Source organism: Calypte anna, chromosome 1 (assembly GCF_003957555.1).
Source record: "Calypte anna isolate BGI_N300 chromosome 1, bCalAnn1_v1.p, whole genome shotgun sequence".
In the NCBI taxonomy this organism is placed as follows: Eukaryota; Metazoa; Chordata; class Aves; order Apodiformes; family Trochilidae; genus Calypte; species Calypte anna.
The window spans coordinates 54,776,297-54,799,746 of NC_044244.1; the positions used below are offsets into that span (position 1 = coordinate 54,776,297).

Here is a 23,450-nt window from a genome sequence, read left to right on the forward strand (position 1 = left end):
CCATGTTTCCTGGAGTGAAGCACCTCAGTGCCAGGTAGACTACACTTCAGCATGTGCATTCAATACACGTGCTGAAGAAAAGAGTGATTATTTGGAACTAAAAACCAAAAAACTTGTTCACAAAAACTAGGACAAGGTCAATCTGATCTAAATTTCTGTGTTCAGAAAAAGCAATGGATATAACAGGCTCATAATCTCATACTGCAAGAGTGCAACTGTGCTGGCTCATCTGCATGGATGGAGCTGGGTGATTTTAATGACAGCTCAAGCTCACACTGATCTCCAGAGTGGAAATCTAAAACCATCTTTTTCCAAGGGTGTTTAACTTCGAAGATGTGTTTAAATTCCAAGGTTGCAGTTTTGAGTCTCTCTCTTTCAGGCTGTAGAAATGTCCAAGGTCAAAATGAAAACAGCCTCCAGGATTATAATAAAACATGGGACAAAGAAGCATCTCACACATTCAGCCACGTTATACTCAAGAGAACCTCCCTGCAAAAACAGAACTGACCTGCAACCCCCAACTCGGACACTGCAAGCCCATAGATTTGGGTGCAACCTCCAGGAAGCTCCTTTAGAAGTCTCTATTTAGGGGGGTCCAATCTCTTTCTTTGTGCCAGCCCTAAAGCACAACCAATCCTCAGGCAAATATGGTCCCCTCTGACCAGGGGCAAGAGGGAAATCCAGCTCAACCCAGCAAATCTCAACCTCATCTAGAGGCAAAAGAGAGCTTTCAGTGAAAAGTTTAGGGGGGGTTCCCCAGTTTTCAAAGATCACAGCACAGATATACTGGCATTCAGGAATCTGACTGCATCTTCCTATCCTTATTCTGTAACAGGTTCTCCAGTGTCCTCTTAGCTTTAGAGGACTCAAATCTGCTCTTTGCAGCAGCTAATATTTAGCTCAGGGCTACTCACTCCCAGAAGTGTCTCTTCAGCTTTCATCTCCAAACCACTTCTCACAGGTTATGTTTGTGTGCTTGTCTGCCAAGGAGATTCAATCCATCCCAAAGTGGCAGACTCTTTCCTCCTCATCTGGTAGCCCAAACTCACCCCCAGCACGTCACTGACAGGTGTAGAGTCAGAGCTTTCCTGGTTTGAGTTTCTCTTGCTCTGAAGTACCTTAAATCAATCTCTTCATCCTTTCCACTGATGATGCTTTCTCCCAGAGTACTTTGTCTGTGGTCTTTGGTTTGATAATGACCCAAGCTCACTGCATGACAGCAGAAACCACAGGAGGGGAGTGAGTGCAGAGCCATTCTCTGCCTTTTCTCACAGCTCTGCCTTGCCAGCATGGAAATAGTGTCACTTCTCCACTCTCCATCCAATTCTCAATGGTGCATCTGATAAAGACATTTAAAGGCATGAAAGGAAATGAAAGTGCTCCATCCCACTGGAAGCCACCAGGAGCTGGGTATCAAACCTTCATTTCTGCTGTAGGAAGTCCTCCTCCAGGGCTTTAGTGGAGGAGCAAACAACTGAAGTGCAATCTATTCACTGTTATCCCCTGCTTATTTCACAGCTTGAAGAAAGACAATAAAACCAGGGACTTCAGCTCAGCCAGTTTTGCCTGATTTGTCAGTTTTTGTTGCCATTCTGTGGTTCAGCACCAGGACTTCTGCAAATTTTATTTTTATTTCTATTGTCAGTGTCGTAAGACATAAATGGGAATGGAGTGCCACCCTACCACCCTGCAGCACACCAGCACCAGTGCTGGCTGGTGGCAGAGGACTCAGATCTGGACCCTAGGAACAGGCATTTAAAAAAACATAAGAGAAAAGGGATTCCAGGTAGTCGATGGTGTTCTTGTAGGTACTGGTTATTTTTAATTTAATGTTTTAAGTTTTGTAGTACCTGGCCTTTTTGCATGGCCTGGGATCACACAATCCTAGAATGGTTTAGGTTGGAAGAGACCTCAAAGATCATCTACTTCCAGCTCCCTTGCTATGGACAGAGACACCTCTCATTAGACCAGGTTACTCAAAGCCCCATTCAACCTGGCCTTGAACACTTCCAGGGAGGGGGCAGCCACAGCTTCTTTGGGCAACCTGTGCCAGTGTCTCACCACCCTCATAGGAAAGAAGATCTTACTAATGTCTCATCTAAATTTGCCCTCTTCCAGGTTAAAGCTATTCCCCCTTGGACTATCACTACATGCACTTATAAAAAGTCCCTCTCCAGCTCTCCTGTAGGCCCCCTTCAGGTATTTGAAGGCTGCTATAATTCTTCTCCAGGCTTAACAACTCCAGCTCTCTCATCCTGTCTACACAGGAGAGGTACTCCAGCCCTCTGACCATCTTCATGACTCTCTGGACTTGCTCCTATACCCCCAGTGTTGGGGACTTCAGAACTGGACTCCAGTACTGGACCCTGAATGAATATTTTGAATAACAGTGGTAAGTAGAAGGAAAAGGGTTTTTTAGTTTTGGAAAGCTTCTCTGGCCAAATTACTCAAACTACAAATTACTGTCTGGCTTACCCAGGTTGTCACAGCTTCTGTGGATAAGACTGTTTTTCTACAAGACATTGAAAATCTGGCTGTTTAATTACCTCAGTTTCCCTGTTCATGGAGGAGAGATAAGATCTCCCTCCCCATCTCAACTCATTAATATTGGTAAATTGTTCTGAGATTAGGGGATAGTTGGAACTATTTATAGGAATGTAAAATGCCATTTCTATTAGGTGCAAGTTACCATGCAATTAAAATATACTGAGCGTCACAATATGTAGCAAATGGGACATTTTGCTTTACATCAGCCAAGAAATGCTAAGTGGCTCAATGAGTCCTAGTTGCTTATTTTATTCTTTTTGCCCTGAAAAAACTCATTAAGGAAATGTACTGGGCCAGAATGTGATGCTTATCAAGATGTAATATCTCTCAAAGTTCCCAGCACACAGGGAAAAGGATGTCTATGTGAACAAATCAAAGTCCTCTCCCCACAGATCTACAAAATGCAGAGCCTACAATTTGCTGTCAAAACAGAGGGATGTGAACCATGGTTACTTCCTTCTGTACCTCTTAAAGGAGATTTCCATTCTGTGGGTATATATAAAGAACAGTCTCTGCTCTCAGTCCTTCCAGAGAAGGGGAACAGAAGATCCTTTGAATCTCAGCTTTCCTCAGCCTCCTCCAATATCTTCTACAGAGTGACTAGGGAGAACTTTTATTGGCTCATTCTCCTACAAATGAATTTATTTTATTCCTTCCAAACGGTTGCATAGAGTCTGTTCCCATTTCTGCCTAGGAGAGCTTTGTGAGAGGCCATTTCGACAAGACCATTGCTGCAATATTTCATCCCATTTGCAGACAATTTGTAAACCCTTACAGTGTCCCAGAATGATTCATTATTTTTCTACAAATATGAAGCAGTGTTTGTGTGTGTGTTTGTGAACATGCATGCTCATGAAGAGTGAAGACAGGCTGTTCCCCTAGGCCCAGAGGCAGGAATAAAGATCAGCCCAGATTCCTTTTTTGTCATGTACGGTTTATCAGGGGTTTTATTAAAGTTGTTTCACCCCTTCACATTTTAGGTGTCAAATGAACCCCAATCAGAAGGTAGCACTCTTACTTGTTTCTGTTTCCCAGACTCAGGAAGACCCAGTCTACCATGTCCCAGAGGTATAATCCTATGTAAATAACTTACTGTAACGATGATCACTGGCTTTGGCTTTAATCACCCAGGGGAACACAAATTAAAGACATCCCTCATCCTGAATTACAAGGCCTAAGTTTAATCTCTGTTAAGTTTTCAATACGATTAGTTTTGTATCAGCTTTCAAACCAAACAGCACCTTGCTGGTAATGTCTGGATGAACATACATTAACACAAGTGAGTTCAGAACAAGGAATCTAAAAATCCTAGGCTCTGGAATTATTTCCTAAAAGCTGTCTCAAACATTCTCTGTAAATTTCCATCCAATACAAAGTAATCCCAAATGCAAGGCTCAAGGGAGTAAAAATCAGAAAATCTGCCAGAACAAATGCTCAAAATTTGCTTGGGACTACAGCCCAAGCACTCTTTTGCAGCAGGATATAAGAAATAAATCCACGTAGGCTTTCTCTAGCTGTACTAAAATTCTGGAACTTTTAAAGTACCGAGCACCAGAACCTCTTCCATTTTCACATTATTTAGGTTATTGCTGCAGGTGCTAAAAACGATTTGCTCCTTTCAGTTACATGTAGAGTTGAGTGAGAAATGTCTCTTGATTCCCAGTTAAATGATTAAAAGACCATGCCAACATGTACTGTGGTGCATAAGAAAAAAAAAATCCTTTTGATGCTTTCCATCACTGACAGAGCATTCCTTGGGAGTGACAGACTGCCAGGGAGACCAGTAGAAAAAAGACTGTTGGTTATAACAAGTTTTAGAAGGAAGTATCAAGCCTTCACTAGACATTTTCTTCTTTTTGCCTGCCCCGTCATTATCCCCTTTCCATACACAATGGTACCTCACTCAAAAAGTTGTGTTAGTCTGATTTGTCTGGCTAAGAAAATATCAGCTGAAAGAATAAATCTGGGGAGGCTGCAAGTAAAAACACTCATAGAGTTGATTTTAGAAACATATCCTGTTGTGTACTACAAGTTTAAGAGTCCAAATCCCTCATCAAGGAAAGAGAAAGTCATGTGAGAGGTTAAAGAAATCCAAAGCAAATAGGAATGTTAGCTTTGTTGTATGGTCCTGTAAAACAAGCTGGATAAAGTTACTTGTTGGTTTGATTTGGTGATCAAAATCTCTTGCCAGACTGCAGTGACCCTTTTGACTTTAATTTCTCTACTATGCATCAGCCACTGTTGTCTCTCCAGCTTATTGTTAGTGTCAGTTTTAAGCTGTTCTGGCAGTGAATGTGATTATCTTGTGTGTTTTAACTCATGCTTCTACAGTGAAAAAACCCCAGAGGCAGATCATACAAATAATAATAATCCTATACGGTCCCAAAAAGGGTTGGGAAAATCTGTGGAAAAACAACATTGCAAGCTTTGTATCTTATGGAACAGGAATGAGGCAGATGCCCATAAAACAAATGATTTCTCCTACCTTGCTGGCTTTCAGTATCTCAAACATCAGAGGCAACCCTTGTGTGATGAGTTCCTCTGTGTACTCTTCTTCCTGAATGGATTTGAATTCCTTCAGCAAGCACTGGATCAGGGGTCGTCGGTGCTGCTGGAAGGATGTACGCAAGGACTCCAACCACGTGTGCAGCGTCCAGGGAACACCTATGGATGGAGGACAGAACTCATTCCCATCTTCAGAGAAGGATGTGTAACCCTTAGTTATGTTAATATTCAGATTTTAAGCAAAAGCTGCCAAATAAGCCTAGAAATCAAATTTCTATTTATCCCCAGTTGAGAACAACCTAGTGCCCAGAGGCTCTCCTCCAAGTGCCTAAGAGAAGACTGTGGTCTCTCTGCTCATCTAGCCCTCAGCTCGTCTGCTGAGACTGCCAATTTGTGGTAATTGCTGTGGTGCTCTGCGATGCAAAAGCCTTTTGGAGACTAGATTTACACTAGCTCATTTGTTTGAATGTGGCCCTGGAGAGCCATTAAATGGTAAAAAAAAATCATTTTGGTCATTTCCCACCTGGATTCAAACCGCTGGTCTTCAGATTAAAACTTTCTTTAAGCGCTACCCCATGTTGTCTCCTGATCACTACCATTTTCCCTAAACAGCACTGGGCAAGCTAAGCAGATCAGCCTTTCCAAGTAGTTTGTTGTGGCTGAACCACTCTCCAGGAACTGCTCCCCATCCATGGAGCAAAAAAGCACACAGAGCTAATGTACCTCTGCAGGCATCAGGCTGGAGATGACCTAGTTTCTGCTTTTGCAGAACAGAGTGGGAGGAAATGCAAGCCTGGTGTTTGGCTATGAGAAGGCTTTTCCTTCCCCTTCAGCAAATGTCCAGTGCCTGGAGAGCAGCCCCATTGCTCTCTTCTCCCTCATCATCTGGTGCTTTGCTTGCTGAGCCCACATATAGAGCTCAAGACCACTGCATACCCCAACCCATGCTGGATGCCTCCAGGGCTGTAGGGGAGCAGCAGGCAGAGGCATGCTGGGCAACCAGGTCTGTCTCTGAGCACAGATTAGTGGGGGTGGTAAACACCCTGCCCAGTCTGATTCCTAGCTACCCTCCCCATGGGCAGAAGCAATCTCCCAGCAGGTTAGTTTGATGTTCAAGCCCCTGGGTTGGCACACACTGAGAAGCCACTTCTGCTCTCTGAGGTTCACAAACCTCAGAATATAGATTATTTTTAATGATGGAGTCTTTATGGCAGAGTGCCAAAGACAAGCTAGTGAAGGTGGCCTGCAGGAGGCACGCACTGCCCCAGAGCCTTAGCTAATGCTCTGTCAAGCAGCAGTGAAGATGGCTGCTGGTGGAAACCACACCATCCTTCAGAAAAGTATCAGTGGACTCTAATGCTGTGGAGCCAAAATGGGTTGGGAACCTGCCACTGAGTTTGAGGAAGTTAGAATTTTTTTTTTTTTTTTTTTTTTTTCTCTGTTGAAACAACAGCCTGTCAAGAGAGACACATTTTTTTTACAGCTGTCCCTCCCCAGGAAGAGAAGAGAGAGGGACGGGACTGACCTATGCTCCGTATGTCAATGGTGACATCCACGTAGCCGTGCTCAGCGCTGTGGTACATGGCCTCCTTCAGGGCTTTCAGTTTGGCCTTGCTGTTGCGGCTGGCGCAGAGCGGGGCTGCCGCCGAGTCTGGCAAGTCCGTCCCCTCCGCCAGGATCTCCTCCAGGGACAGAATATCGCTCTTCTCCTTCTCCGGCTGAGCGAGCAGCTTACGGAAGACGTTCCTGTCAACCACAGCATGGCAGTGAGAGGGAAGGGAAGAGAGGGGTGGGCGAGCAGAACCAGCAGCTGGGCTTCCCTTGTGCCCAGGATGCTTGCTGTGACACGGCAAGTTAGGACAACCTATCCAGGAAACCATTCCCAATTAATGGCAGGACCAGCTGAGAGCAGACCTGAGGCGGTCCCTGCTCCTGCTAGCCCACCTGCACTGCCTGGGCCACGTCTTCAAGATGCTGCTGTCATGATAGGAACTCTACAGATGCCACAGATGTGGTGGCATCTTGTGGCAACTAGAGACCCATGAGCTAAACACAACCCAAGAGTGTTCCCCATAATCAGGAAAGGCTGAGGTGCCTCTGGGCAAGCTCTCAGGACTGGCACCACGGAGAGAAGGGAGCTGCCTGGAGCTACTGAAAGCATCACCACTCAAATTAACACTCAAAGCAGTCCGGGAAAGCTGGAGCAGCTAAGACATTCAATGAGGCCAGTCAGGGCAGGTTCAAGCACATCTGGGGCTACCCTGCAATGCCACTGATCCAGCTGGGCCATCAAACAGCAAAGCCCAAACTCAGAGAGACGCAGTAGCCTCAGGTTCACACCAGCGTAACCTCATCGATCTGGGGCAGCTCTTGGTTTCTGCAGCTGTGACAAGAGAAACCAGGCCGACTCCCAGCCCACCTCCCTCGTACTCTGAAGTCCTCCCTACACCTGCTTATCCCCCAGCGTGGAGTGGCAGCAGGGCATAGTGTGTCCCCTAAAAAAAAACCTGGGGCAGAGAGGGAAGGAGGCAGAAGCGCGCACGAGCAGTGTGCAGGTAGGAACATCAGAGCCAGGGCCTGCGATATGCACAGTCAGTAGCCAAGCTCCAACACGGGCTGGAGTATTCAGTGACTGAGAGGTCTGCAGGGTGGTTTGCTTAAGCCCCAAGTCCTCTCAGACACGCAGCTCCCAATCACACCACCTGGCAGCAAGGCCAAGGCAGTGAACGTGAGGCTCCAAAACCCAAAACTCTCCTCTTCATCCCAGGGATCCCTCGCAGGCTGCAGGTGGGCAGCGCTGTGCGAACCCGCCCTGACATGCCATCAGCATGTTGTTGGACTGGCAGCTTGTCTCTAAGCAAACAGATGGTAGGTACTGTCTCTAACCTGTATCTATGTTCCTCTGGATGGCTACAATCAGAAAAGTAGGAACGTGAAGATCATAATACTAAATCAATGGAATTAGACACTGCAGTCATCTCTTGAGTGTTGCAAGATCATGCATGCCAGGTGCTCATTTCCCATTTTGTTACTTTTTTTTTTTATAATTTGCAGCATACATCCAGCATTAAGACACACAGGACTTTACTACAAACACAGATGCAGAAACTCTGTTCAATGACAAGGCTGCAGCAGTACAGACAAAATCCACCCAAACCTGAGAAAGACGTGAACAAGAAACTCAGAAGGAATGTTTTTGGCATTCCTTTCTGCTATCACATCAGCTACCATTTAACAAATATTGCATTGCAACATACCACAAGGAGTCCCCTTCGTTGTTTTTTTTTTTCTATCAGCTATCAAAAAGCAGCTTGTACCACCAACTGGTTAAATTCACATGCTAGCAAAAAGCCTTACTTCTCTGCTCAGTTGGTGGCATGTTCAATCGTTCATGCAGAACTTTCACCCATCTGGTCAAACTGGATGCCCAGGCAAAAAATAAGCACTTGAAGGATGCCACTAGACTTGTTACCACTCTACCTGTGTCCATGTGCAGCAGCCTGACTGAAAGAGTTCATGTCACCTTGTGGAGTCATGGAAATGCCATTCCTGTACATTGTTCCTATCATGGGATCAGCTCCGCGCTCCAACAGCAAACTGACCAGTTCAAAATTTCCTGTAAGTCAAGAGACAGATTTTCACTTCTTTTGAAATGCAGTATGTGCTCACCTGGACCACAGATCCTAAATGAAGAATTTATTACAGTGGGAGGGGAAAGTCCTTACCAGCAGCTGCTGCTAACTGTAAAGGAGTTTCAGAGTAATTTTCCTCTCCATGCTCCAAGGAACCTTCTACCTTTGCTCCAGCATCCAGCAACAGCTAGGAAGAAAATTTCACTACTTAGAGCAACTGGGGGTATCATGGTTTTCAGAGTTCATGAGCAGTGACAAATGAGAGCCTAATGCTGCCTTTTATCTGAAAACCAGATACAATGGAGACAAGCGACATGCAAATTTTGCCCATCTTTTCATAGTGGCAAATTGATTCCTTTTTTCGCTCATTTTACACTGCCAGACACCAGGAGCACTGGTGTCCAACTTCAGAGCCAAAAAAGTGTAACTCAGTGTTTTTGAATGGGAAATGTAAAGTCAGCATTAGGAAGTAATGCACTGAAGATGGAGGTACCAAAAATTAGCCCAACAAGCATCCTTCCTTCACAGTCTTCTGGAAGATCAGCACCTTCCTAAAAGGGATCAGATTTTGGTTGCCTCCATCCTTTATATAAAGACATGGCCAGAAGAAAAGCCACATTTAGGAAACAATGAATTCAAAATCTGTGATCTCCATCAGGGACACTTCCATGTAAATATCAACAATGCTGAAAACAAAAGTGGCCAAGCAGAGTGGGATGGAGCCTCTGCTCCACCTCCCTCTTGACCATTTCTGTCTTGAGGCCTTTACATTTTTGGCACTTCATTAAGTGTGCCATAGACACAGCTGTTTTGAAGAATAAACCTTCTTGACTTTCAAGATGCCAAAGCACAGAACCAGTATACCCCATGCAACACCTCACTGGGGTGAGGAGAGGGGGTGCTTCTTCCCCTTTGGAGGAGCACAAGGGCTTCTCCCCAACCCAGGCAGTGGTTTCGTGTTTGCTAGAATAGTATAGTGTAAGAAAGTGTCATGAATGAATAAACAAACATATAGAACAAGTGGTCAGGAAGGAGCACAAGGAGTTGTCAGACTTTCTTTGGTGCAACTTTGCTTTAAATTTGTCCTTTTTAAACCTCATATTGGTTAAAGTTTGAATACCATATCCATTATATAATAGGTCTATTATATATATATATATATATATCAGTACACTCTCGAAGAAGCAGAAGTAACCAATATGAGTATGACAAAACTGGTTTGAGGCGGATGTAGTTAGAACTGAAGAGGAGAAACAAAAGAATGAGATGCAGGTAGGGAAATACAATAATACCTGAACTACAGGAATATGTCCATGCAACACAGCAAATGTCAGAGCTGTCCAATGGCGGGTCTCAGGGTGGACGGATGGGTATTTATGAGCAGTACTGACAACCTACAAACAAATTAAAGTTATTTTTTTTTAAAGAGCTATACTATACGTAATAAAATTCAACCTGCCTGAAAGCCAGGCATGTGAGGGAGTAAGTGAAATAGAAAACCTAGGAAAGGTGCTTTATAAAATGATTGGCTTAATTTTTTTTTTCCTGCAAAAATTTTCTCAGTATTAAAGCTGTTCATGCTTATTTGACAGCTTGAATAGAGTTCATACCAAATCAAGTCTTTTTACCAACTACTGTAGCTCCATCTAAACCACTGGCCACCAGATACTTTTGCACAAGGTCAAAACATCCACAGCTGGTAACAGCAGCACACACTGGGGAAGCAGGGAGGGATCAGGTTGCTTATACAGCTAAGGACCACTCCCACTGACTTCTCCAGATTGTGTATCAACCACCCCGGGTCTTGGGACTGCTCCAAGCCCAAAGGAATTATTTCTACATAAATCACTATGACTTTTGTCACTGCCATTATGAAAGACACATCACAAGCCCTATGCTAGAGTTCACAGATGTGCTTCCAGGTTCCTCCTCTCCCACAGGAGGAAAAAAGTCATCTGAGAAGTGATGGGGCAGAGCAGCATTTCAGAGATTTTTTAAGAAATCTCCTTTTTACTGCTGTCTCCTGCCTGAGTCAAGTTAAAAGAGCAGCGTGGTGACAGTCAAAAGAGATGATAACTATATCCTTAGAAAACAAAACGGTATTTTTCACATTTCTCCTTCCATTTTCTATGCCTCAGTGCCTGGTGCCTCTAATGTAGACACTGGAGAAGATTAATAACCACTCTTTTATTCAGTTTCCCTGTCTCAAAGATGGGGGTATTAATATTGATGAGCTTCGCAGAGATGGTAAAATCTAATGAATGTTTGCAATCCGAGACTGCACACTCAAATGGAGTGTGACACTAAAATTTAAAATCTTATTATTTATCTTCAGAGAAGGATTAAAATCAGAGTAAAAAATGCACCATCTCTCTGTCTCATCAGTCAGCTACGCTTTCTCTACCTTGTCTGAAGTACTTTTATCCATGTAGGGGGGGAGGGCCACTCATTAAATGCATTAGCAGCTCGCATTTACAAAAGTGCCACATTCAGCATTTTGATAGAAGCTCATGGCCAGGCCCTCAGTCCCAAGGACAGGAATTAGGGCAAAATCTGAAGAGCCCATGCAGATCCTGCAGCTTGCCAGAAGAGTGGATCTGAGCCAGCACCTGGGTGTTACCACCCAGATTTGCCAAAGAGCAAGCCTAAAATGCAGTAGTAGAAGTGTAGTGGTGTCTGAGCACAGGCACAAGGCTTCTTTGGGTCTGGGTTTGCTCAGAGGGAAGAGGCTCAAGAAGCTCAAGTCCTGGGGTTTAATGCTGGGGAGCAAGAGCAGTGAAGGGTGAGGATGGGCAGGGTCACGGTTCAGTGAACATACCCAGCTCCTCCTCAAGCATGGATTCTCACCACTGTTTGGGGCAGCCCATGGCAAGCATCAAAGAAAACAAAGTCATTTTAACTCCTTTGCTCCTTTTTTTTTTTTGGGTTAGAGTTCTTTCCAGTTGACATGGTATTTGCAAAAGACCTGTGGTTGACTGGGCTTTTAAGGCCTCAGCTGAGTTTTACTGAGCAGCTACGGGTGCCATTAACTCCAGAGCAAATTGGAACTTCACAGCACATCTGGAAATTAGTCCATTTTTGCTAAAGATGGGCAATCAAAAAGGGAGGCACCCAGCATTTGAGGCTACTTTTGGAAACTTATATATATAGCTGATTCACAAAGTGAAAGGGAGAAAATGATGCAGGCACCTGACAGAGTATTTATTTTTGTTCATGGTTGATTTGCCTTTTTTTTTTTTTCCTGTAATTGCCCAATTTGCACAGTTGGTTGTGTTATGCACAAATCATCTCATAATTGCACACTATAATTATTCACAGTTCTTGTCCCAAAGTGTTTTCATTTTATTTTAGAGCAAACACTCTACATAAATGAATCAGGGAGGTTCACATTCCTCAGTGGAGCTGTTCTCTCAGATGTCAGCAGTTTCAGATAGACAAAACTGCTTAAATTTGGATGTAGTTCAAGTCTGGAAGATTACTGGAGCAACTGGGAGAACTGCTCCTAATGAAAACTAGTTCTAGGAACCAAATAATGCCAAGTCACCTCTGAGACACAGAGAGGGTTAAAGGGAAGATCAGTCTCCAGGCTCATCCAGTCTTAGGTCTGTCTATTGAGAGTGCTAACATGGGTTGGAGTATTCAATTACTGACAGGTCTTCAGGGTGGTTTGCTTGAATTTGGAAAGGGAAGAGGTGACAGTGGAACTGAAATCATCAGCTGATTTCACCTGAGCCATGGAACAGCAATCAGATAGTAATGACTATCAGTCATTACAGGTGACATCCATTTCTACTTTTAAATTAGATTTTTTAGAAGTGCAAAATGTCTGGCTGAAAGCAGTGACTACAATTTATCAGCTCGCTCAAGTCCAAACAGAACAGATGGAACACAGATAAGTGAAGCAGACAGCTTAATTTACTCATGACCTCAACAAATTGAAACTGGAATAATGAACAAATAATTCTTTCACAGATCTTCAAATGTCTCTTTAAAAAATGTACATACCTGTATTGCTCAGAGTCAGACCACAATCTGCTTGGTGGACAGATTGTGTGAGTTTGTGATGTGCTTTCAAAGAGATGTTTATATTCTGGAAGCTTCAAGCTCCTCATGCAAGTTTTTAGCCCAAGGCACTTTGTAAAGCAAAACAGTGGAACTTCCATTGCATTTGTGTTCTGGGGATGCTTAGCTGGAACACCCCAATGCATAGAAAGGCTCAAGCCAATTTGGAAGGTTATCAGACAGAAATTTCTTTTACCCTCTTAATTTTAACTCAGCCAAGATTCAGGGAGTCCTTGCAATATCATTAGAGCTGTGCTCCCTTCTACTGCTAATGCCTGTATTCACTTGCAGTGTGCAAACACAACTAAACCAATATTACCTGTGAGGTAAGTCCCATGACCTGACCCCAGTGCAGTGAATCCCGGTGGTAACCTAATGCAGTTTGATTTCACTATTCATTGCAAGTGGTGCTGTCCAGAATAAGACAAATTTGTTTTCTTTTTATTTCTTGGCATTTTCCCTCCACTGCAGTTTCAGGGGGTAGGTTAAGATGTAAACAATTAACAGAACAAAGATACAACCAACAAAAAGTCCTCACCTCAGCATTCAGATCTGCTCCAGCATCTAGTAGCATCTGCACCATAGCCTCATCACCCCTGACACAAGCATACATCAGTGGAGTCATGCCCTAGTCATTTTTTGGAGTTAAAAAACAAAGGAATTGACAAATTTAACACAGAACTATCTTTGATTTTTTAAAAAACCATTATTAAAGCACATATCATCAAGACTAACAGTATGTATTTAATAAAAGCCATTATATCTGTAACAGACATGCCCCTAAGACTAGCAAAAGCCAACTATTTTTGTAGAAACTCCATTTTTGTTGCCATTTGTTTTGATTTTTTTTTTCATATTGTCCTCAGCACGATGAGTGAAACTAGGCTTGTCAGCCTCACCTCCATCTTCATATAGTAAACTGAACATCTTTGCCTTTGGGGCCCCAGTACAGAAATGTTTTTATGAAAGCAACCATATTTTCACTGGCATTTTAAAAAGACAATAATTCTCTTCAGTTTTCCATTACTGCAGTTTCATAAAATCTAACTTTTTCATTACTGCAAGAGTCTTAACAAACATCCCAAACTCCTCTTATGGTAGTTTAGAATTGGTGGGCACAGCTTTTTCAACGTGAATACTGTGATGGGCTGGACGTGTTAAGGCTTTATATAGTACTCCCTGGCAAACAAGGACTTAATTTTAAATGAAATGTCAGACAGCACTGGTACAAGTTGCTGGGTCTAGGAAAACATGGCCCTGTTTGGAAGAAAAGTAGATTAAGTTCATTACAGAATCACCACAATGCAATTCATATTAATCTGAAATACCTACTGTGGCTGATCACCATTTCCCTTAAGATAAGTCTTACTGTGACTGTGGGTAATGAGTTCAGATGAAACCATGAAAAAATCATTAAATCTTCAGTAAATTACAACAGAAAAAGCTGCTTATTAACTACAGTAGGGGGTATTGATCAACAGCCACAAGTTGTTTTGCAGTAAACCTACTGCAGCATGCATCTACCTCTGATCCATGTTTATAGCCTACCTCGAGGTCCCCTGGTAAATTTGCTGTCAGATGACAGCCAGATTGCTGATTAACAGCCAGTTTGCTGAGTGCTGCCACAAAGTGAAATTATTTTCAGAGAAACTGGAAGTGCCCAGCATGGCCAGACACAGCCATGACACTGCTCTTCCTAGCAAAAGCCCAGCACCTGTATTTTTTTGCTGAACTACCTCATTTTTCCTGTTTGCATGCGGAGCTTAAAGGTAATGAGTGCTTCTTGAAAGGGCTTCTTGTAGAGAAAATATAAATTTTAAATATAAAGGTTTGTTGCATTAAGATACCTGAAGCCCCCTTGAAACACACTGAGAATTTTAATGGGATCAAACCTACAGTGTTCTTATGGAGACAGAGTAAGAGAATAGGCATTTTGGGTGTCATGCCATTAGTAAGACAAAGCAAGTTCATCCCAGACAAGAAGAGTTCTTGGGTGACTTGAAGTTACTTGCAAAGAGAATTTGAAACCACTTCAGCTACAGTCCATTTCCTTTGGTAGTCAATAAACCCTACAGGAACAAACCATGAGAATTGAACCACGAGAATTGCAAAAAAATGTGTTTGGGCCTTGAAACACGGGCATAGGATGGCAGCTTAAAGCTAAATACATGTTCCTTGACCTATTTCAATTTCTGTAGGTGGCATCATTCAATCATTAAAACAAATGTTTTGCAGAAGGGAACTAAGAAGATCTGAATAAAAGACTTGAAAAGCCCTGCCCTAGGGTTTCCCACTGCAGGACACAGCACGTGGGCAGCCACAGCAAAGAACCCCACAGCAATGCCTGAAGCAAAGGGTCTGCCTGGGACCACATTTTGGCCCTGCTGAAGCTGAAGAACTTACCACTGACTCAAACAGGCCCAGAATGTCATGCTGCAGTAGCAGGGCTTTAAGGAGGTTTCTAACCTCCCCTTGCCCTGCAGCTTTAACCTCTCCTGGTCCCCCAGCCTTGCACTGCAGCATCATTCAGCCCCTCTCTTTGCTTGTGGGAGGAATGGATTTTTAATAAGCCCATTATTAGTGTATGACACACACAGAGGAACATGGTAACAACGTGTACCATCAACACAAAGGGCATTCAGCTTTTGGCAAAATAAAAAACATCTCTCCTGCAGCCTTGTATCACTTATGGCTCTGTCCTGCAAGATGTGGGATGTTTTATTCCAGCGAAGCATTTAAGCACACACTTAACTTTCACTCAAATAGGAATGTGTTCAGAGTTAGGCATATGATTAGGTACTTTGATGAAATCAAGCCAGAATGTTCCCAGGTTTCTGCCTGGAGGACAGAAGAAATATGCTGTGACAAGTTTCTGGGTTCAGACTAACTTAAAATAATAATAATGATAATTTTTAAAAGTATCATGTATGAACCTGTTGGAATGAGCTCTCCAACACAATTTTGGGGGGGAGGTGTACTGCTCTCTTCTGAAGCTCTTCTCAATATTGACTCAGACTGAACCTACTGAACAGCAACATAATTCTCATTCCCAGAGCAGCTTCATCTCAGAGGACCTAAACCTACTTACAACCCAGTTTCTGTCCCAAATGCTGCTCCAGGGACAGCAGCCACCTGCTTCCTGGCAATGGGGATGTCACAGTTCTGGGAACATGCAGAGACACTTTCATCAGAGGCACCAGAAAATTCAGGAGATTGTTTCAAAGGGAAACAGCAATACCCATGGCCATCATTTCCCTCTGGGAAGGGGGAACCACCTTGGTGAGCATCACAGTCCTACAGACTGGTGTCAGGAGGTAGAGAGGCAGTTTTATCCCCAGACATAACCACCAGCCTCCTGAAGATGTAACTCCAGGGAAACTCAGGCTCCTCAATTGTTGGATGTTGGCCACAATGACTAATGGAGTGGTAATGTTGCAGAAAGACTTTCACATCTGGAAGGTCAGTTCTAACTGGACTCAACTTAACTAAAGACTGTCACTGATGAACCATTTCCTGTTGGGGTTTGGTAGCATACATGACATGCATTGCAAACCTCAGGAGAATGTTCAGTGAAAGGATGTTCACCTCACAAAGCCCTGACCCACACCACTCTTCACGGCACTGAAGCAGTTTTAAGTATTCAGATCAATGCTAAGCTCTCTTGGAATCTTCTTCCAGCTTCAGCTGACTCAGTTCACTGTTAAGAAGACTGAAGGGGACACATTTATCCTTGTGCTGAGTTACCTCAGTGCCAACAAATCCATACAACTTGAAAAGACCAAACTTAGCATGGATGTTCACCTGGTGGTGCTTTAACTCAAGGCAATACAATGCAACAGAAGCACCAAGGTTCCACCTATGTTCAGCTCCGAACTGAGGCTCATGTTTTGTGATAAACAGCCATAATTCTCACATTTCACAGTTGCTTCATTACATTTCTATCTCATTACCTGTTCACTCATGCTGTTGATCCCATCCGGCCCCAGCAAGGATATAGCTTGTTTAACCAGATCCGTTCGGCCACAGTTGAGCATCCGGAAACCCAGATCCTGCTTGAACTTTGCTTCAGTGGCAACTGCATCCAGTTTCCGAGATGCACAAAAGCAGTCGTCGATTCTGTGGATACGAGAAATAAACTCCCTCAGAGGACAATCAGGACAGACCTCCCCGTCCCTAGGAAAATAATATTTTGCCCCATTTTTGAAGGCCGTGCACGTACCCATCCTCCTTTGACCTGTATGGTTCAAGGGAAGTGCTGAATGGGAAATGTTAATGTAAGCTAATAATAAGAGATTGCCCTTGGTCTATCTTTCATGGGACGAGTTAAGCGTTTTACAAAAAAAGCAAAAACCATAGCTTTCCTTTGATTTTGTTTCCTTGCTTAAGCAATGCACAGCACATTCTCAACCCAAGTTGTACCTCTGCATGGTAAGATGATCCAGTCCCCTTGCTCTCTGAAAGGCTTGAACTTACATTAAAAGTAAAAACTTTGAACTTACATTAAAAGGATGTACAATCACTAATAATGGAAGAAAAAATACTACCACTCCAGATGCCTTCAACGATCTTACCAGCTCAGCCCCAGTAATATCCTTCTTTGGACCAGAGAGTGAATGCTACAGCATCACAGACTGGCTGAAGCTGGAAATGACCTACAGATATACATTACCTGGAAAAGGTAATCTTGCCAAGTAATCATGGCAAAGAATGACAAATCCCTTCTGGCCATGCATAACAGATGAGATGTCCTTCTTTTAAGGTCCTATTCAAAAGATTCCCAAACTGTAAACTGCTCAAGATATCAATTTCAAATGGAGGAAGAGCTAGGAGTTATTTAAGCCAGAATGTGAATTTACAGCTCCAGAGAGAGCCAGGCAGTTCTGATCTGATGTTTATCCAACTCAGTTTGATCTTATGAAAAGAAAGATACGGTTTTCTTTCATGCTGAGGAATGTCTGGGGCAGAAGGTGGTGTCCAAATCCACAGTGATTTTGGTGTGAACTTGGATAAAGGGCTGTTGGAGAAAACATCACTTTCATTCTCCAAAAATGCCAGGTCAAAAAAATGAGGAGCTACTTATGAATGAAAACCAAAATAAAGACCAAAAGTGGAAGTCATATATCAAATCTTTGGTTCTATGTCGTATGTTAAAAAATGCAGCAAACCGAAAGAAAAACATAAACAACACACGATTATAATTTAAATTTCATCTTTAAAATGCTTTATCAGAGCTTTATAAAATACGAAGCATTGCTTAATATTTAACAGCAGTATGCAATGAACATGCTGTTTATATGGAAGCAGTGGTATGTACTAATAGCTTCATCTCTTCCTTTTTCAATAGAGCAAGGACAGTGAGATGGAAAATACCATGTATTTTGATCAAGGCTTCTGCAGGACTTAGTATTGAAACAGGCAACATCGCTGAAGCTTGTTCTCTGCAGTGCTGGGCCACGACTAGTTTGGAAGGCAACAGATATTTTGTTGATGTTCATTCTAATGACCAGTTTGAGGCTTAACTGCTAAAAAGTTTATGTTCTAAGAATGCAAACAAGGTAAGCCTGGAGTATTATCACTCAGGGAAACAAAGATGACACTTCAGCACAACAGCGTGCTGCAAGACACATAATAGGTAACGCTGGGTCACAATAAATACACTATGACAACATAAAACAGATTCTGGACCAGTAATATGCCTACAAAAGAGGAAGAAAGCAATGCATAGCAAGGCCAGGCTTTCTGCAGTAGTTTCTGAGCAAGTCTAAGGAAAAAACAAACCCAGGACAAATATGCAGGGCTCAGCTCAGTGACACTAAGATCCACGGAAGCAATTGCAGCTTAACACGTTCACACTGCATGGCACATTTCTGACACAAGAGCTACAGCTATGTTTGGTACTTGTTAGCCCCACAGCATGAGCTGCTACAGTTCATCTGTGCCCTCCTTTAACATACAGCATAGCTAAAACAAGCTCAGGATTTAGGTGCTGGGGGGTTCGGTGAATAGAGAGAGTGTGGATCTCCCGGCTGCAGCTGGCCATTTCCAGATGACTCTGGTCTGAAAGTGAGGTGGTTCCTCAGCAAAGTGCAGCTATGGAAAGATCTAGACAGCCTCTGAGGACTGCAGAGGTGTCTGCCACTATGAATCACTGCCTGTGTTAAGCCACTGTGCCTCATCATTTGTACTGAGGTATGTAACATAAACTCTGAATAAAATGGGTCAAATTCAGCACTGGCAGAAACAGACAGAACTTCACTGATGTCAGCCCAGCTCGGTGTATGTGAGGCTCTAGCTGATGATCTCTTCTTCAAAACAAAACAAAACAAAATAGATTCTGACCTGGGTTGCACACCCACACAAGAGAGGAATGAGGAACAAGGACCTATGTCACCCATCCTGTATGGGCTGCTCAGATCTCAACTCTGGCATGGGTCCAGAAATTACTTCTCCAGAAGTAACTCCTCCATGAGTTGGCTCTGGTCCTCTAAAAGCTCATCAGTTCACCTGCATAGCAATCAAGGAAAGCTGTCATGCTAATTACTGCCCATATTGGTTATGGGCAAATTATCAGTCCTTAATAAGCTAGGGGCAGATAAGGATCTTGGTCCAGGTACCCTGGGATGCCACAGCTGCACAAGCACTGCAACAATAACATGGATGAAGAGGAGGGAAGAGGCTGCATGGCTGCCAGGACACCTGCACAGGCAAAATGTGAACTAGATCAAGTACCACAAAAAAAAAGAAACCACAACTTAGCATCACTACCAGTGGCCCACTGTCTTTTTATCCCCCAAAAAGGACCCACCGTGAGTGAATTACAGCCCTGATTTATTTGACATAGCAAAGGAAACTCTATTGCAAAATTTGACATAGATCATTGCTGGTGCTACCGCTGTCATATGTTGACTAATAAAATGGATAGTGATCAAACTGAGGAGTTTAATAAAAAAGAGCATGACACAATGGAAAGAGAAGGGGATGCTTCAGAAGAGAAAGTGTAGCAATGTCTCAAAAAGCCAGGGAGATGAAGGAGTTAAGGAAAAGGAGATTTAAAACGTACAGATAAAAAGCAATGAGGAGACACATCAAAATGATAAGGAACTACAAGTACAAAACAGAACACAGCATCACTTTTAACATTAGAGAAAGCCAACTGAGAAGCCAGTAAAGCAGACAGACTGTGCAGTCACATTTCAAACTGAAAAAAAAAACCCTCAAAAAAACCAAACAAACCAAAAGCAGCAACCCAAATCCATCAAAAAACAACACTAAGCCAACACAGCACTGCATTTGCTTCCACATTCCCTTTCATACCATCCATTGCATAATGCTGATTCCAACAGGAGCAGAGGATCTCTTATCCATATTACACTGTATAAGAGGATGCTGCTCCATCACAGGAATTGGCATGAATCACAAGTAAAGGATGCAAGATAAAAAAGGAGGAAGGGAATAGGCACCCAGGCTTGATTCACTCAAGACTCCTTAACTTTTGTACTGCAATAAATACCCTGATGAGCTATGAAGACGTGGGAAAGGAATGAGAAAAAGTTTGAAAAATAGGGTTGACAAGGAAGGGTTATCTAAATATACAGGGTTGCTTTTTAGCTGTGAAACTGCCTGCAAAGCCAGTGTAAGAGCAAACAGAGCTGGAAACCTCCTCAGCTGCCATCAGCTCATGGCCCTTCTGCCAACAAGCCTATGTGATGGGTCCAAGTTCACAGGAAGCTGACACTGGCCTGACAGTAGGATGACCCTTCCAAGGCCACCTTGGTTTTCTGCCAGATTCTGCTTGCTGCCAGTGCTCACACGAGTTGTCCTTTCCCCAAGACACCACCCTGCAGAAAAGGCACTTTTTTATCAAAGGGGCAGGAAAGGTTGACAGCAGAAGAAGACCATGGAGGGGAAATGCTCTTCTCCTCCCTCTCCCTGGGATGTCTCAGGATGACAGGACATCACCACCCAGGATCCTAGCTGGGTCCAGTTAACTTTCAGACCCTTCAGAGGTGGTACACTGACAAAGGAAGGATTGACAAGCATTCTTTGAGAGTGGCAGCCTCTTTCAGAAGACTGAGCTCTTTCTGGATTCCCCTATTTAGCCACCTGTGGGGCTGGGCAGGCTCCTTGAAACCACCACCACTCTGCATGTGCTCCCACTCCCAGAACTGAGGGGCAATATTCTTGAATTCAGATTGAAGACAAGACTCTGGGAGGACCTTAAGTTGCTATCCAGTATCTGAAGGGAAACTATAGAGGAAGATTGGAAAGGGACTTTTCCTAAGAGTGTCCAGTGACAGGACAAGGGACAAATGGTTTTAAACTGAAGAATGTGTTTAGACTGGATATTAGGAAGAGGTTCTTCAGTATGAGGGTGGTGAGATGCTGGAACAGGTTGCCCAGAGAAGCTGTGGATGCCCCCTCCCTGGAAGTGTTCAAGGCCAGGTTGGATGAGGCCATAAGCAACCTTGTCTAGATGAGAGGCATCCCTGCTCCTGGCAGGGAGATTGGAGCAGATGATCTCTAAAGGTCCCTTCCAACCTAAGCCATTCTATGATTCTATGAATTATTAATATACACTGATCATAGCCCTTGTGCTCAACAGCAAATCCACCCCTCTAATTAAGAGGCTCAGTCACACAGCCTGTAAACTCCCTAACTGGTCCCTCCCTACCTTGAATCAAGTAAACAGTTGTGTTTATAATTAAAAGGAAAATTAGAAACAGTTGAAATAGTCTTGATTTTATATTTGTAGCAAAGCTGTGATCAAATTTTTTAACTTTACAATGCAATGCAATTTTCTCCAAGTCCTCTTAATTCCTCACAGATATTGCTTCTACAGCAGTTATCTTCAAGATCACTACAGTGCTGCCACTGCACATAATTAACTTTACTGTGACTTTATATGGGCACTGCCATGGTAACATTAATTATTTGAAAATGGTCACTGTCAAGTGCTGCCTGGTGACCATGACACTCTGTCACAAAATACTCAGACCTTTAGGTTTGAGTCAAAAGAGTCAAAGGTAATCTTTATTTATAATGTGTCCTACCAGTACAGCAAAATTATTTTCATAACATAACACAGCACTTCTAAAACAATGGCTTAAAGGCAAGGATTTTTTAAAATTTCCACTCAGACTGGCTAAGGTAGGGTCTGTGCAAATCTTGAATAAGTTACTCATGGACCAAATACATTTGGGAAAAAAGATGATTCAGTGGCAAAGTGTTTCCATCGTAACTGGTAGACACAGCAGCTCTCTTATTACACAGCTTTTTAATTATTTGTTCTTTGGGAGGGGATTATTGATTTAGTCAGTGGACAATTAAAAAAAAAAAAGAAAAGCAAAGAGCTGTGCTCTGTAAATGTTAACAAAAAAAAAGTAAGAACATCTTAATCATGTTTGAAGCTTAATGCATTGGCAAAGTATGCTAGTAGTTGATTTAAAAGAAATGGAGCAGAGATAGTGAGGAGCAGCAGGACAAACATTCCCCTCTGCCAAAATGAACAGATCACCATCCCGATAGTCAAGCACCAAAACCTTTTTTGTCTGCCTGAGTCTCAATCACCTGCCCTTTTCAATTAAAAGAATGATAACCTATTAATTAAGTCCATTTTTAAGCTCTGTGGAGTTTATTCCGTCTGTCTCTGTCCTAAATATGAATAAGGTCTGGAGTCAAAAAAATTACAGTTCAGCTGCATAGTCTGGGAGGAGTCATGTTTTAGCCAGCAATATACGTGCATTTGCAATGCTGAGTTTCTTGGGGTCAGGGATCACAGTTTTGATCTGGGTATGCACAGCCCATGGCACAAAAGGGTCCTGTTCCTTGCCTGGGGCTCTTCACTGAGATGACAGACATAAACAGCAAACAGCAGGAGCAGAAATTTGATTTAAATGCGTGCACACTCTGTATTTCAGTGTGGTGTTTTAAAAGGGAATAGAACACCGATGTCACTGGGACTGCAACATAAATACTATATTGTGACAATTATTTGCATTTTCAGTTTTGGAGAGAGGTAAACATGAGCACAAACATCGACCAGAGCAGTGAAGCACACTACTGTTTAACACAGACATAAAACATCTCCATTTACTTTAATCAGGGGCCAAATTAAAACAAAAAAATTAAAATACTCTGGATATTTATTAGCCAACCTCTTCTTCTCATCAAAGGCCTGGGACTAAATTGGTTACAGATACTGGAAAATACATTTAAAAAGTGACATGACTATCAAATCAAGGCCCAAGCCTGTATTTCAAAACACTCTTAATACTGCAGTCCCACATATGTCGGCCAGGAACCATGTTCAAAATTGAATCTGACTTCAGATTTTGAACAAGATCAACATATTACAGGAAAATCTGGGTATAGATTAATCTTTCAAAATAAATAGGTAGCATGAGTCTACACTAATGAGTGAAAGACAGTATATTATGTGCATCCTCATTATTGTATTCAGGAGTGTAAATATAGAGAAAGTATATGAAACACTGATAATCTTAGAATCATAGAATCATAGAATTGGCTGGGTTGGAAGGGACCTCAGAGATCATCAAGTCCAACCCTTGATCCACTACCGCCACGGTTACCAGACCATGGCACTGAGTGCCACATCCAGTCTCTTTTTAAATATCTCCAGGGATGGAGAATCCACTACTTCCCTGGGCAGCCCATTCCAGTGTTTGATCACCCTCTTCGTAAAGA

General features: G+C 42.9%; 1 protein-coding gene across 1 annotated transcript in view; it reads right to left on the minus strand.

The window, feature by feature from the left end:
- BTBD11 (BTB domain containing 11) overlaps positions 1 to 23,450 on the minus strand; it is a 180,280-nt gene that overhangs the window by 18,149 nt on the left and 138,681 nt on the right. The window contains 7 exon segments of the mRNA XM_030453252.1: positions 5,033 to 5,211; positions 6,578 to 6,798; positions 8,533 to 8,668; positions 8,778 to 8,871; positions 9,977 to 10,078; positions 13,285 to 13,374; positions 16,697 to 16,862. Of these exon segments, the coding sequence (XP_030309112.1) occupies positions 5,033 to 5,211; positions 6,578 to 6,798; positions 8,533 to 8,668; positions 8,778 to 8,871; positions 9,977 to 10,078; positions 13,285 to 13,374; positions 16,697 to 16,862 (988 nt within the window).